The following is a 15,887-nucleotide window of genomic DNA, read 5'->3' as shown; positions in this document are numbered from 1 at the left end:
AGACCTATGAAAATAAAAAGGAAAGAATATCATAGCCATTTTGATGAAAAATAGCAACTATATAGCAATCATCAAGTGCAAATTCAAAAGCAAAAACCACAAACAAGACCATCTTTCTAATTACTATTTATTGCATATGTAGTCATGTATAGCATCATTAACCCAAGTGCTAGTCCACTGTAAATGCAATATTGCAAAGCTAGTTGTAAACCAAGACCCTTTGGGCTGAATTTCCATCCTAATACACACAGTTACTTTGAGGACTCCTAGCACAGTTAACTGGGTGCATTTACAGTTCATCAGGCAATGCAGTGAAAACTTCTGTGCCTCTCATGTATTGTAAGTTTTTCTTCAGAATAATCTTTTTCAGATGAGAATGAGTTGTTCTTGCCAAAGAACGCATAAAAACTGCAACGTGTGTTGTTTGTCACTTTGACTAGTCAGCACAACAGTCATTCTCCTCCTTTCCCTCTCCACCACAGTAATAAGCATCTTCAACAGAAGCCTCATATTTTCTAAGGGACTCATGATCAGGAAATAACGTGAGCAGAGAATTACAGTGACCCTGAGCACGCTTGAAAATCCAGCCATAAACTGTCCAAGGCTTACTGTGTTTTATTACATTCTATCTTTTGTAGGCCAACAGCAGCCTAATACTAAAATACAACTATTCTGTGTTCTTAAATCTTCTGTTTCAAAATCTTTATATCTTAGCAGAACGCAACAAACAAAACCTGGTAAGCTGGAAGTCCAGCAACTGGGTAGTCATTTTCAATGAGCTCCCAGTCACCTTACTACCTCCTTTGATTCTTGTTACTATTGCTATTATTCGGTATCACTCCATTGAAACTGTGGCTTTCAGAAATCATAATTTCTTGCAAGTAGAATTAATCCTCTATGCCATAAAACCTTCCAGACCAAGTCGAGAGCTCACTGGATTTCTATGCCAAAAGTCTTTGTAAGAGAATGCCTGTTCATCAAATCTAAATCTTTTCATGCAAACCTAACAACCTCCAGAGTCTCAAGGTAAAATTTCTAACAAAAAATGAAAGGACAGGCCCAGCCCACATCAACAAGTAACCCGAAAGTTCGAGTACCCCCCGGGCATATCAGAAATACCCTCTAAAGGAATGAAACACCCAGAGTAGGGACTCGAACTGGCATATGCCACCCTCTAGGCTATTCAGACGTAGATTTCACATTCTCCCAATTGAAAGACCTTGGAACTGCTCCTGGGGCATGGTGCATAGGACAGGAAACCTTTCTCCCTTTCAGTACTGCTCAGAACAACTTATGTTCTGCAAAGCCTCAAACATATAGTACTAAATGAATAAACAGCAGGAGAAGGAAAGATGGAAGGAAGGACAGAAAGAGAAGGAAGGACGGACAGACTTTTCATTTACATTTCTCCTATGCTGTTTTTTCTTGGTCTTTAAAATCTGTGAGTGATATTCCAGCCCCAAAGAAGCAATTAGGAGCTTTTCCAGCTACTTAGGTAGTGCCAGAATACCAAACTATATTATTATTTCTAGTGGCTAACATTTAAAGGGCATTGTCCAGGATGCCTCCAACATCTAGCAGTGTCATGATATTTGATCTTCTTGCACTGATATGATGACACAGCTTCTCCAGGTACTAATACGGTATTCTAAAATAAATGTATCTGGCAGATCAAAGTAGAATGATCCTATTACTCTGAAAAGCCAGAGCCTAGATTAGGTGGCTCATGATAGGGCGGCCAGAGCGCTAAACAGCTAAAAATTAATATTCTCAGTTTAAATCAAATAATGAAATTTAGATTAAAAGTTACATCCACATTGCGAACTGTGATATGATAGATACTGAGCTAGCTGTAAACAGGCTTACACATACACTGCAAATAGTTTAACTATGTAGCACATAGCTCATTAGAGACTGAACTGCACTGCTCCTCAAAGGAATAAATCACTTCTGCATTTCTGATGTCGCTGTACTGCTTTCATTATCTGTGTTAGCTCATATGCAGCAGGCCAAAGTATCTCTCTACTGCACTGCAGTATGCAGCATGGACTTACCACAGAGATCAAACATAGAGGATATTTAACCAATACTAAACCAAGCAAAGCTACAGGGCTCTTCATGTCTGCATCATGGCACATATTTAGTTATATGCACTATGCAGAGAGACCTGAACTCTACCTTAAGGAGTGGCAATAAAACAAAGCTAGTGTTATTCTTGGGCAAGTAAAAAAAACTTTCTCTAAGACTTTCTACTTCACTTTTAAAATCCACAGCAACAGCCAGTGAAAAGACTTAAAATTCAGTAATTTGGAAGAATCTATTATCAGGGTTTGACTCAGATGTGGAGACATCTTTAGTGCTATTTAACGATGCTCTGCAGATCCCAAAAGACTATCTCCCCATATACCTAACCTGAAGTTTTAGGTAGGCAAATACAAGTTCAAGCAATCCCTTGACGTGCAAAAGTTTAAGTTCTTCCTCCTGGCTTGAGTCTTGGGATTTATATCGGCCAAAAATAGTGGGATGCATTCCAGGGTACAGTAAGCATCTCAGTTTTCCAGTTGCCACTCTCTGACCTGAGCAGTTGCTCTAAGTCTTCATTCAGATGAGTTATTTCTTTTTTAATTTCTGTGATATATGCAGTAGTTTCTCAAATTTTCAGAAAGGAGAATTACAACATGCTGTTGTGATATACTTTTGTTACTGCAAACCAATGAAAATACTGCTGCACCAGGACTGGTTAGAGCACATTACTTTGGAAAAAAGGAAGATCAATTTTCCTTAGACTTTTTCCAGTGGCACAGCTACCGCTTGAGAGAAATACTCAGCCTTTGACTTCATTTTTATTGCTTTTAAACTGATACCAAATTTGGAAGACAGAATAGTTTTGATCTCTTCCTTAAATGTGGCTCAAATCCTGATGTATCTGTATTTTACTTGCAAATAAATTTCCAACTTAAGACATCATTTGAAGTTAATCAAGGAATTTCCTCATCTTGTTATCTCTCACCTGCAGGTAGTTAGAACTGCGATTACAGTTAAAATTATCTTTAAAAACTTCAAGCTGTGGCTTCATTACCTGTGTCAAATGAGTTGTATTAATTATGAATTACAATATTCACAGATTTGTGTTAACATGCACCTCAACAAGAACCATGAGATTTCCAGTGAAATCTTCAATTCTAGACTTAATTAGGTAAAAATCTGAGAGCTCAAACTAAAATTCAATGTCATGAAAGAAAGACTAGGCCACTCAAGCAGTCAGAGAGTAAGCATAAGCATGTCACTCGAAAAAACAAACAAAGTGCTCTGCCACATTCATATTAATGTATGATAGACTGCTTTCCATTATTCCTTCAACTAAAATATGAGCCCAGAGAAGGTCTTGGAACCAATCCCATTTCCTTTTAAGTCAACGGAAAGGCTCTTGTGGCACCTCTTAGCGCCTCCTTCCTGCAAGCACCCACTCAACTGCACGTAAAGCAGAATGTGGTGTTAGATACTGCATTTCTGTCTCAGGATATAAGGATAGCAGTCTGACTGCACAGAATCAGCATCCAAGGTTTGCAAAGTTCTTGTACTGACAGCAGCAGTTGCTATCCTCTGCTGTGTAAGGCCCTACTGCATTTCCCCAAAGGAAGTGTCCTGAACTGGGTCGCCTCCTCCCTCTAAGGATAAATAATAAAGCTGTAATCTCCCAATTTATTAGCAACCCAAAGAAAAGAAAGCCTCTTCTACTTTAATCAGTGAAAGGGACAAGTAAGGATATATTTCACCTTCCTATTAATGTAGAAGAAGAAAATACATATATGTCTAGTAAACTATTTAATTTCAGAGTAAATTGAGCATTTAAAGACTTTTCTAAATGTCACAAAGCTACAGAATGTTGACATGTACTAAAATTATTCAATAGATGACCCGCTATACACCCATGGTTACTGAATACATATAAAGCAAAAAAAACACATTAGCATCAAGTGTTAGACAAAACAAATCTCTGCAGACTAGTATAAATCAACTATGTCAGCAGAAGAATCTGGTTTCATCTTTTATCAAGTGTCCTCACTCATTCCAAAACAATTACTCCGGTCTTTCCCCTTTCCCCAGAGTTACCTTTGCACACTCTGTCCACCCTTCTTCGACGGCATACTTCCAAATCCATTTAAGTTACCCTCCTTTCCTATTTTCTTAAGATCAGAACAGACAGTCAAAAAAAGCTGATGATCGTATGTCTACAATAAAAATGAAAGTAATGATAAGCTTGCCAACAATCACTCTGATCTCTTTGCTTGTATTCTGTGTCCCTATCTCGTACCTCTCTTCTAAATTGCAAATTCTTCAGATTGAGAACTGTCTTCCCATATATCTGCATAGCCTTAGCATAATACAAATAACAGAGCCCAGAAAGAAGTCCTCAGAACTTGCAGGTATTGCCCTACCACTACTGTGAGATATAGGAGGTTGCAAAACTGTGGCAGGACAGTTCTTCAGTTTCTCATTGACACCCGTTTGCAAGACACAGACTATCACTGATAAGAGCATCCTGAGTTAAATGGTAACGATGCATCTCCTGATCCCAATCAGTGGCTATCGTATAACGCAGTGACACAAACTTTAGCAATAAATGACATAAAATAAACACCAATTTTAACATTGCATGTTTACAACAATTTGTCTTGGAATAATCTGCTGCAGGTACTGAAATCAATTCTCAATAACCTGCAAGAAAATAATTTCAGCTTTGAAAAACCACAAACAGTGCTATCTACTGAAGTAATACAATAAGAAGTTGGGATTAATTTATTAAAAAATTATAAGCAATAAAATACAAATTGAAAAGAAAGCGTTACAGAGAAATATATCTTCTAAAGGCACTACAGAGCTGGCAAGATAGAATTCTATGTTCATAAATAAGAAAGAGAGAAGGAAATAGAAGAGAGTCAAGAAGAGCAAAAAACAGGGTCAAAACAGCATAAGCCAATCTGTGTTCATAAAGAGAAAGAACAGAAAAGCATGAATTAGAAAATAAAATAGGATAAGCCATCAGTATGAGGAGAAGAGGAATGAGGAGGAAGTGTGAAAAGAATCCAGCTCTCAAGAAGGTCAATTTTTAGTTACTAATAGAAAGTACCACCTTCCACAGAAGCTACTTTGTGCATGTCTAAATGAAAGCAGCTTTAAGGGAAGTCCAAACCCTCGGGCATAAGAGAGGAAACTGTCTGACTCAGGAAACTGCAAGAGGAGACATAAAATTTCATATCCACTTTCCGTCTGCAGTCCAAATCTGGCACAGATGGCTTGTAAATGATCATCGCTGCCAGAAACCTGCAAGCGAATGTCACTGCCAGAAACTCCTTGGCCTATTATGAAATGAGTTGTTACTCTCAGTCTGGAGGTTGATGATGTAAAGGTGGCTGGGGGAGGGGGGGCAGTACCATAGGACAGTTGGCGCAGCCACTTATCTGTAACATCGCCCAAAGCCCACGCTACAACAGGTGGCAAAGCCCCTTCAGCCTCTCCATCACCCCCCCCCGACTTAACTCCACCTTTGGCACTACACAAAGCACAAGAAGACTAGGTTTCACTTCCAGCTCTCTCACTGATCTCCCTTGAGCCCTGCCCCATTTCCACTTAAGCCAATTCCCACATCTTCAACTGGTCTCTATTTCCCCTACTGGTAAAACCAAAGTAATACTTTATTTTCTTCCTCTCTCTTTGCTGCCTGGTTGATCAGCTTCAGGGTAGCAATCGCCTCTGACGATGCTCCTGTACAGTCCTACAGCACTGATGCTGAGCACAACAATGCTTGGATCTCCACTAGAGTGTCTGTGCACTGTAACTCTAACATCCTGTATCAGAGGACAGACCCCCATTAAGGGAAAGCTCTAACTTAAAGATTTTAACAGCACACAACGAGGCTAATTTATACATTGCAAAAACCTGAGAGAAGGCAGCCTAATTTAGAGCACAGCAGACACATGCTCTTTGTACCCTTTTCTTAAGAAAAAGCATCTATCTTATAAATTATCAATGCCATCCCCCACAGTAGACAGCTAAGAGCGAGCCTGCCTGCACTGCACTCACAGTCACAAAAAGCACCTTGCAGAGGGGGTGAGCACTTTACCTGTATTGCTGCCCTTAGAATACTGAGGCATAAAGATAAATAATATACCAATATTTCAAATAAATACATAGAAATGAGTTTTGGACACCTCTGGTCTTCAAGGAAATTCCGGTTCCAGAACTTGTTTACACATTGTACTTTCAAGAAATCTTATCTACTCTAATTGCCATGATTCATGAACTTACGATGCAGCGCTGCCCCAATACAATTTTCACCCAACTGCAATCCTTCACCTTGCAAATAAATAACTAGAGATTGTTATAGCTGCAATATCTAAGCACCCAACCTAAAACTTCCAAGCAAATTCATAAAAACTACAAAGAAGAGCATAATACAAATATAACAAATAAAATAATGCATATTACTACTCATATGAAGACATATTATGCCACTGCATATGCAAGCTGTATATTTGGTTTTATTCAGTGCCTTCTACTCCAATTGCCAGACCCCTATACTGTGCAGTTCACAGGTTCCTGCTGGGCTACTGTAGGACTGTCTGTACAAACCTGAAGTTTCAGGAGAATTACACTGACGCTTTATAAAAAAACTCAGGAGACTTAGGACAAATTTATTCCTGTGTGTACTGCACTTTCAGCTGACAACATTTATCTTTTTCTCATTAAACAGTTTATATGCTTTTATAAATGCTGCTTTAGAACTTACGCTATTAAGACGTATTTTTAAAGAACCAGGTGAGACTAATAATAGGGACTGAGGCCTTATTTGGATGAAACGAATTGATACTTTTAGCTTAAGTAGCAAGTTTCATTTAACCACAGTTAGGTAGTGTGAGGAATGTGCTTGCTTATTCAAGGCATAACATAATCAGTTTTATTTTTTGCTGGTAATTTCAGAAATTCTATAAATTTAAAATGAGTGCAGTAAAATGATTTGAAACATATTTGTGATCTAGAAAACTAAACTCCTGTGAATTTGGAATGATTCTGGTCAAATTGTGCTTCGTATTTTCTGCTGAAAACTGCTAAGGGATATGCAATCAAAATTATTACTGTGCAGATAAACATAATTTCTAAAGGAGCTACATCTTACTGGCACAAGGAACCTTTTTTTTGGTATGTGAGCTGCAACTGATTTTTTAGCTAAGTTCTCAACTTTTTCGATTATAATAAAGGACAGAGGCTGTCAAAATAGGCTCAATTAAAAAATAAAGTATATCTGTACCACCTATACGGTTTCATACGAGTAAGTACTTAATCATATACTTGAATTCTTTCTATGAAATAGTTTAATGAAAATAAATGAATTATACCTACTTTTAAAGCATCATTCTCAATTGTATTTCCTAATATAGGAGAATTCAAATCTCATACTGTAAGTATTAGTGATTCAAAAGCAGGGCACAGAAGAAAAGAAAAGGGCTTTAAGGCAAAATGCCGAAATAGTGCAAACTCTGTTCCACAAATAATATGAATGTATTTCATCCATCTCAGCATGAAAAAGCTAGCACTGACACTGAAAGAAGCATCTAATATTTCTTTGGTAAACTCACCCAAAACATTCTCAGTGTCTTAAAAATGAAGTATATAAATCTGTTTTGTGACTTTTGGACATGCAGGTGGATTGCTCAGTAATTCGTGCAATTTGCATGCAAAATTGATTCCCTCTGGCTCATTTGACTTGTAAGGACGTGTTCATATATATATATGTGTATGTATGTATGTAAGTGATATTTTACCAAAGAAACAGCACTTCTCTGCTTGAATTAATTCAGGTATATATTTGCATGTACACCTAATTAGACTGCTAAGCGGAACAATGCAAGTTTGAGAGTCATGCCACCGTTTTAAAGTCCATGCTAAAATTGAAACAGCTTTCCCAAGCTCAGAGAAGGGCTTGCAGCATTTGCTAGCACACTGTGTATCAGTATGTGTATGTCACATACTTCTTTACGGACTTTAGCATGCCAAATATCCTGTGCTCTGTCCCCCAAGCTAACAGTGACATTGCTGGCTGTCACATGCCACCCAGGCCGTAAAGGAGGTGGAAAACAGGCCTCTGAGATTTAAGAGTCAGCAACCCTTGAAATCACTACAGCAAACAGCAGTTCAAAGCAATAGAGCAGATCAGTCAAGGGGCATTTGCTCCCAGAGAGATCAAGTATTCCCAGGGGTGCACACACACCAGGCCTCCCCTGCACCATGCACATTTCACTCCTAGAAAAGATTGAGCTTTAACCTAATTTACTAATAAAATGCTTTCATATATAAATCACAGTCACACATTCATTTAGAGAGACTCATGTTTCCTGGGTAAATACATTTAGGGTATCCTGGAAGATACTGAAAACTAGCAAGTTCAATGAGATTTACAAGTGTATATCTCTATCTCCGAAATTAGCTCTCTGTAGCCAAAAGAAAAAGTCAACTTCTTTGAAAAAAAATGAAATTATCTAGAAACCTAAACAAAAAGACTTTAGAGCAGGAGCTGGGTTTGTTTGCCCTTTGGTTTGGAGGGGCACAGGTTCCTTAGCAGTTGCTGGCCGTAAACATAAGGTTACCATTCGTGGAGAATATTAAATTAGAAAAACTGTGAGAATCATCACATCTGTGTTTCTCTGGAGATCTACCATTTTGAACCCACTTGCTTCTGTGACCTGCACTGCACAGAAACAGCTAGATAGGATGCTTTGTTTTCTTTTCAGGGAAAGGATACTAAAAATCCTCTAAGCAAAGTTCTGGTACTGGCCTCTACACAGCCTTGCATAGAGGGAAAGAATAAGAAAACAGTTAAACTGCAGAGAAGAGTGTCATGGAACAGCTGTTCTTACAGTATTTTTGCCTTCATTACATGGCTTCAAATTGCACCAGAACGCACTGGCTTGTCAGTTCTGAAGCTTTATTGCCAATTCCTTGCATCTTTTTAAAATAGATGCTCTGAAAGGGCTGTTGAGGAGTCAGTGGCAATATTCTTAGGTTCACTGTAATAAGCTCTGTTTCTTTCCAATTCTTCTACTGATTAGAACTGTCATGCATACAGATCAAGAAGGCTTTCACTTGTGTACCCATCATTCTATTTTTATTCTGTATTAGGGAATGATTTATTTGCGTTTATACTGCATTCACAACACCTGGTCGCTACAGCTACTGTCATCTAGAATGGGGCAAAACAAAACTGCTTAAACAGGTACCTTTGTTTTAAAATACACTCTGTAAATTTTTAAATTCGCGATTCTCTACAAAAAATAACTGATCTACATTACTGTAGCTACAATTTTAATTGCAAGGAAGGGAATGAAGCAAGCGTGTTTTGCTGCGTTATCTATTTCTTTTTGTAATACTTCAGTAAAAAAAAAAAAAAACTAAATAAACTGTTAAAATCAGTACTGATAGTAGATTCAGTAGTTGATGTATTACTGTTCCACAGCACAGCTCGTCCTGCCCTGAGCTGTACGTTCTTTGGCTCGCTCTCTCTCCTACCTACCGACAAGTCACAAAATATTTTCATGCATCAGCAGCAAACCCTCCTGCTCGGAGATGCTCGAGCGCGCACGGGGAGGGCACACTAAAGCAAGCAGGCGCTGCAAGGCGAACGAGGGAGAGCGCAGTCCACGAGCACGGGACGCCGGCGCCGGGCAGCCCCGCGGCCGGCTCGGCGGCGGCCACCGCTGCCCGGTGCCCTCTGACGCGCGGGGCTCTCCAGCAGGAGCTGCGGCGCGGCGGCGCCCGTAGCTTATGGCAACGGCGGAGCCAATGGCAGCCGCCAGCCGCGGCGCTGCCATGGCGATCCCGCTGCTCGCCATGGCGGCGGCTCCGCGGCGGCGGCTCCGCAGCCGCGGCCGCTCCGCGCCCCGAGAAAGCGGGGGGCCCGGCCGCGCCCCCGCGATGCCCGGCCCGCTGCCCCGGCCTGCGCCCCCGGGGTCCCCGGCCGCCCTGCGCGCCGGGCCCGGCCATGCGCTGGGGGAGGCACCCGGGAACAAGCCGGTCCCACCGGCGAAGGGGCGACGGCCCCCGGCCCGTGCGGTCCCTCCCCGGCCCCAGGGGCCCTCGGCGGCGCACGGGCGCCTGCGGCCGAGCCGTGGAGAAAGGCGTGCGCGCCCGGAGCGCGAACGGGTCTCCCCACGGCTCCGCACCCACTGCCCGCAGCCGAGGGGCTCCTCACTGCCCTCCCGCAGCGGGCCCAGCAGCTCGCCCGCAGAGCCCGGCCGCCCTGAACTTCCCGGAGCAGCATCGCTCAAAGTTTGGAGGCGGGATCCGGGGCCACCGCCGGCGCATCCCGCCCGCAAGAGGACGCGTGAGCCGGGAGGCAGAGAGCCGGCCTCCGGGGATGACTCCTGACGGCGGACCCAACCGCCTCGTGCCCCCGGGCAGGGTCCAGCCGTCCCGGCCCCACCATCGAAACACGGGCGCCGAGAGCGAATCCCCCGCAGCCCGCCAAAGGGAAGGGGCTCAGACGCAGGAGCAGCCGGCGCGGGCGGGCGGGCGGGCGGGGCAGCCCCCTCCCCTCAGCCGCCCACCACCATCTCCCGGTCGCCCCGTACCTGTAAGGGATCCAGTCCGCCTGGTACCTTGAAGTCATCTCTCCCAGGTGGCGGTGCCCGGAGTCGAGCGGGGGGACGAGGCCGCTGCTGCCCGAGTCGGAACCCGCCACGGCGCGGGCAGCATCCTCCGTCCGGGGCGGGGGCGGACGGGGCGCCGGTTATCCCGGCAGCGGCCGCAGAAACATCCCCCTGGGGAGGGCTCCCAGCGCCGGGCCGGGCTGCATGGGGAGGAGGGTGCGGGGGGCAGCGGGAGGCGGCTCCCGGCCCTCCCTCCCTGCCCAGGAGGGGCAGCTGAAACGGGGACCGGAGCGGGGGGGCGCGGGAGGGGGCGGAGGAAAGGCCGCCGGCGGGCAGCGAAAGGCAGGGCGGCAGCAGCGCCGCGTCCCCGCTGCCGCTAGCCGCCCCCCCCGCTGCCGCTGCCGGCGCGCTGAGGCATCGCCCGGGCGAGGCGGGCCGCGCCGGGCCCGCCCCTGACCCGTCAGCCGCGCCGCCACTGACTCACGGCCGGCGCCCGCCCCCAGCACTGGGCATGTGCGGGGCGCTGCGGCCGCCGAGGGCCTGGCCCCGCCGGGGTGCCTCGCCAGGCGGCCGACAGCGGCCCGGCATGGCGCCGCGGCCGGCCGGCGGCCCCTCCTGTCGCCCCCGCGGCGCGTAACGGTCCGGGCGGCAGCGGCGCGAGGCGCGTTAACGGTCGGGCCGGCAGCGGCGCGAGGCGCGTTAACGGTCCGGGCGGCAGCGGCGCGAGGCGCGTTAACGGTCGGGCCGGCAGCGGCGCGAGGCGCGTTAACGGTCGGGCCGGCAGCGGCGCGAGGCGCGTTAACGGTCCGGGCGGCAGCGGCGCGAGGCGCGTTAACGGTCGGGGCCACCCCGACCGGACCTGGGGGCGCGAGCACAGTTAAAAATTCCAGGAAATCTGCCCACAATGGCTGAGGAGTCACGGCCCGGTGCATGGCAGTAAAAGCTCCACGTCCCTATTAAGAAAATAAAAGTCACGTTTTCTGTATTCCAGTGCCAGAGCAGCATCGCAGGGTTACACAGACCCGTTTGAAAATGATGGCTTTAATCCACCTAGGCCTGGCCCTGCGTGACCACGAAATGCCATCAGCTATCCCTGGGAAACGGCAAAGAAAAGTTAACAGTGGCACTCAAGAAGTGCTGGCCTCCTACAGCGCGCAGTCCGTGCTCTCCACAGCCATCCAAGCCTTCTCCCTGCAAATTTCTTACAGGCTGCTAGATACTTATCCCAGCAAAAACAACTCAATGCCATTTCCCCAGCCAAGAGCAGAAACAAAGCCCATTTAAATTTCTAACTGCACCATGTAAGTCCCTCCTCCTCTCCCTAGTCTATAGGGTCTACTATATACATACAGAAATCCTCCTTGGCCTCGTAGGAAAAAAAAAAAAACAACACGCAATCTGAAGAAAGAAGGAATTAATGAAAGCTAGGTATTAATGAAATATAATAATCTATATCTATCTGTTCTGAATAATCTCCACGTGGCTCCTAACATTTGGATAATTTCTATAGGTAATGGTTGTACTATGTATGGAGGAGAGACTTGACAAAGACTGTTACCAGTTAGCTGCAGTCACCTTTCCACACAGAACAGGCATTGTGGAATTAGCAGTCAAACAGTTAAATCTGGCACAAGTTGCAACTGGAAAAGGCTAAGATAGAGACAAGCACCAAAGTGAGAGATGTGACTTGCTAATCCATCCCCAAATTGTCACGTTGCTCCTCTGCTTGATGGTGTCAACTCATGTGGAAGTAGTGTACACTACAGCTTATCCCCTTTCAAAGTACTGCAAAATTAGAAGGAAGGATGAATGATTAAGAGTATGGCAGGATGCACATCTGAGCAGAGAATGGAAAAAGTGTTTTATCAGAGAAAACAGAGACAGGGAGTTTAAAAATAAGCCATCTATAACAAGGAGGCACTTAATGACATTATAATATAGCAAATCAAACACAGATTAAAGGAGATACTGTTTCCACACAACAGAACTGGACAGTAGAGCTCACTACTAAAGAACATGGCTGGGGCCAGGAAGCCAGCAAGAGTTCAGAAGATGGGATGCTTAACACATACCAGTAATGTTACCATATCATTCATTGTCACAAACTTTTGAAAGGCTATTTTGTTTTAAACCCAGAAACCCAAACATAAACATTCTCCAGAAGCCCAAATGAGAGCTAACATTACAGAAGAATTATCCCACGTTTATGTGCTAGAAGGTAATTTGCTGCTTTCTTGATTAGCATCAGACTCTGGACTTGACAAATCTCAGTTCCCATGGGGCACATTCTGCAACTGTAAAACAATAGGCAGCACCCCTGCATAGGAGAGTTACTAGCCCAGATGCCCATCTCTCAGTACTATGCTGTATGCTTTTTAACCATGGCCATTTACTGAGGCTTCTGTAGAAAAGAGAAAAAGAAAGGAGAAAACAAGAAGAGTTTCACGTCTTCAGAGTCAAAAGCTCTCAAGATTGATGAGTAGAATATATATTTTCAAAAAGCCTCAAGTATAAGGTCTGATAGATGAACTACGAGTCATGAAAAAGATCCCTCTGAACCTTTGGGTTATTTGAATCGTGGAAGTGTGTACTGTCATTTAAACAGTCCAAGACCAAGTCTGTGTTCACAAATAAAAAGCACAGAGTTACTAGACATTCAAAATGGAAGACTGTCAGGGCGTCCTGGAAGATAGGGGTGCACATGGCATAATATCCATCTGGGGTGAGCTGATACGCTGGAAAAAAAAATATCAGGAAAGTCATGGGGAGGGGGGGAAGGAAAAGGAAAACAAGTTATCTTTTCTTTGATACCTGTCCCTAACTCCCTTTTTACCTATGCCCCCAACCCTCTTCCTCATCCTCCCCAACCCTGATCCTCCATCATCCTTTTACTGTCTCAGGTCACACACCTCTATAGCACCTCATTTTCCAGCTTTGGTTCTTCCTCACTGGCAATACCCTGTCCCAGTCTCTGGAGTGGGCAAGCTGAGCAGAAGTGGGAGCCATGCTGGCTGCACGAGGGCAATACTGCACATTTGTAACTCAGAGCAATGTCCTGAGTCACCAGTCGCCTGTGATGTCACCCTGCTTTGTCTCTATGACACACTGAGTTAACTCAGAACGACAGAGCAAGAGTTAAAGAGAAATCCTTGCTGGGAGGATGATCCAGGTGCTAATTTTTCTGTGTAACAAGCCTCAAGATTGCCCTTGAGGTGCAGAAGCATTCAGTCACGCTTCTGATCATTTTCAGCAGCTCAGCGCAGACCTGGCTTTTGCAGGGTGCCAGTTTCCCCACGTATTACTACTACAAAGACTAGGAAAAAATATCTGCATGTAACAAATAACCCTTATAGATAACGTTGATTTCTAGGTGCTATCTATAAAGAGAATTGTACCCCTCAAAATCCATGCTTAATTAGTTTCAGTTATCAAGCTACTGGACAAGATAGACTTTTAGACAGAAAAAACAGGACTTTAAAGGTTAAACGACATATATAGAAAACACAGGTGAAAGCAGCAACGCAGAGTCAAGCATAGTTCGTCCACTGCTGAAGCTCTGAGTACCATCTTTCTCTATGTACGGTGCGCTACTTCACCAATTATTCCTATTTTGTCCTCTATGTAAAATAAGTGTCCTACTAATACACTTTGAGATGATGAATAATACAACACAGCTTTGTCTAACAGTTGAAAACACCTGCATTTGCCACAGAAAGCCTTCTGGCAATTTGGGCAGAGAACATGACATCAAAGCATGAAGACTGTTGAAAGGGAGTGGGACAATCCTAAGCAAGCTGTAAAATAAGGAATTGATGTAGGCTCTTTACTGAAAGTATGGTGATAATTAAGAGAGATTTAATTTTGCAGTCATGGAGGAATTAAGTTCTGATAATTGAACCCATGAAAAATCAAGCATTAAATGTATACACCAATTTGGAAAAGTGCACAGGATATTTTTTATAGAGAAATGTTTATTTTATCCATATCCTTATTCTTCCTCTTACCAGAGCCACTTGCTTCTCTGTTGCTTCTATTCTAGTGAGCATGGCACTGGTCAGAGCTTGTGTGCTATAGATAAATACATTTGCATGTTGCGTGGCTTGGAACGTTTGCCATACCTCAGGGCTGCTACAGTAGGGTCAGAATATATATTGAAATAAGATCCAGTCTCATTTGCCCCGTTTGCTGACCTTGAAGAGGTTTGATTTTAGAAGGACAGAAAAAGGAAAAGTAAACAAATAACAAACACCACCAATTTGTGGATCCATCCTGTTTTTATGCTATGATGTGTGTGGCAAGATTCCTAACTCATTCATAAGACATTCAAGAGACTAAGTTGATATTTACTTTTAGTGTCTTTTCAAAGGACAAAAGCTAACTGTCTATAGTCTCTGGATCAGTTCAAGCATAGTGCAGAAAAACACTTCTGTTCAGCATTTGAAATCATAAGATAGTTCAAACAGGACGGATTTGGCATAAATGCGTAAGCATTCTGGGTTTTCCTTTATCAGCTTGGACATTTCTAACTTTAAGCTCCAAATGACAAGGAAAAGGGATATGTTTGTGCTGGCATAACTACAGAAATAGTTATGTTTAGATTTTCCATTCCAGTGTATCTAAAATCAAGCTATCAGGTTTGAATTAAAACCATGCCAAATAATCTGCTTTCATTACAAACTCAGAGTTTCTAACAAGGTTCATGAACTCTTCTTTATAAAGCTTAGATCAGATACAAGTGCATCTAGGATATTTTGTGCTTGTTTGATTTAAAAATCAAACCGTGCAATTAACCAAGACCAGATGCAGTATCTGAGGTTTTGTATAATAAGGTGAAATTCAATTAGTTCAGTGGATTTCTTCCCAAGCAGTGAGTTTTGGAATGTGTTGAAACAAATTCAGAATAAGCTCCAGGGATGATAGTAAGGGCGTTAAAAGTTTTACAAATCAAAAGAAGAAATTGCTCACATAAAGCGAGTAAAATCAAAGCACTGAATGGTAATTTTAGCCATAAACACTTCAGTCATACCAAAGACATCAGAGATAATTCTGCTCATTGTTGTGGGCTTTGGATGAGGTTTATGCCAAGCTCACATTCCCTGTGTCTTTGAGCAGAAAGCCCCAGTTAAATCTTCTTGTTTTCCTAGCAAGACAAAAATGCTTGCCGGTTTTCACCTATAATAAGAAAACTTTGTGGTAAAAGTGAACAATTTGGAGATGAAACTCTGGGAAGGATACAAATTGGTG

At 43.6% G+C, this 15,887-nt stretch overlaps 1 protein-coding gene across 17 annotated transcripts in view; it reads right to left on the bottom strand.

Annotated features, from left to right (window-relative positions):
* The window catches only part of TUB (TUB bipartite transcription factor), a 157,555-nt gene that overhangs the window by 60,556 nt on the left and 81,112 nt on the right, over positions 1–15,887 (bottom strand). For 2 of the 17 annotated variants that reach the window (XM_068944973.1, XM_068944975.1), the window contains exon 1: positions 10,626–11,082. The exons of 12 other annotated variants lie outside the window; for them this stretch is intronic. In XM_068944973.1, the coding sequence (XP_068801074.1) occupies positions 10,626–10,663 (38 nt within the window). In that variant the 5' untranslated portion in view covers positions 10,664–11,082. Of the gene's footprint in view, positions 1–10,625; positions 11,095–15,887 lie in introns of those variants that run through there. 3 more of the 17 variants (XM_068944978.1, XM_068944981.1, XM_068944972.1) reach the window with 3 other exon arrangements.

Source organism: Struthio camelus, chromosome 5, assembly GCF_040807025.1.
Source record: "Struthio camelus isolate bStrCam1 chromosome 5, bStrCam1.hap1, whole genome shotgun sequence".
Lineage (NCBI taxonomy): Eukaryota > Metazoa > Chordata > Aves > Struthioniformes > Struthionidae > Struthio > Struthio camelus.
Note: the sequence above shows the minus strand (reverse complement) of the source record. Positions and strands in the feature narration are given on the sequence as shown.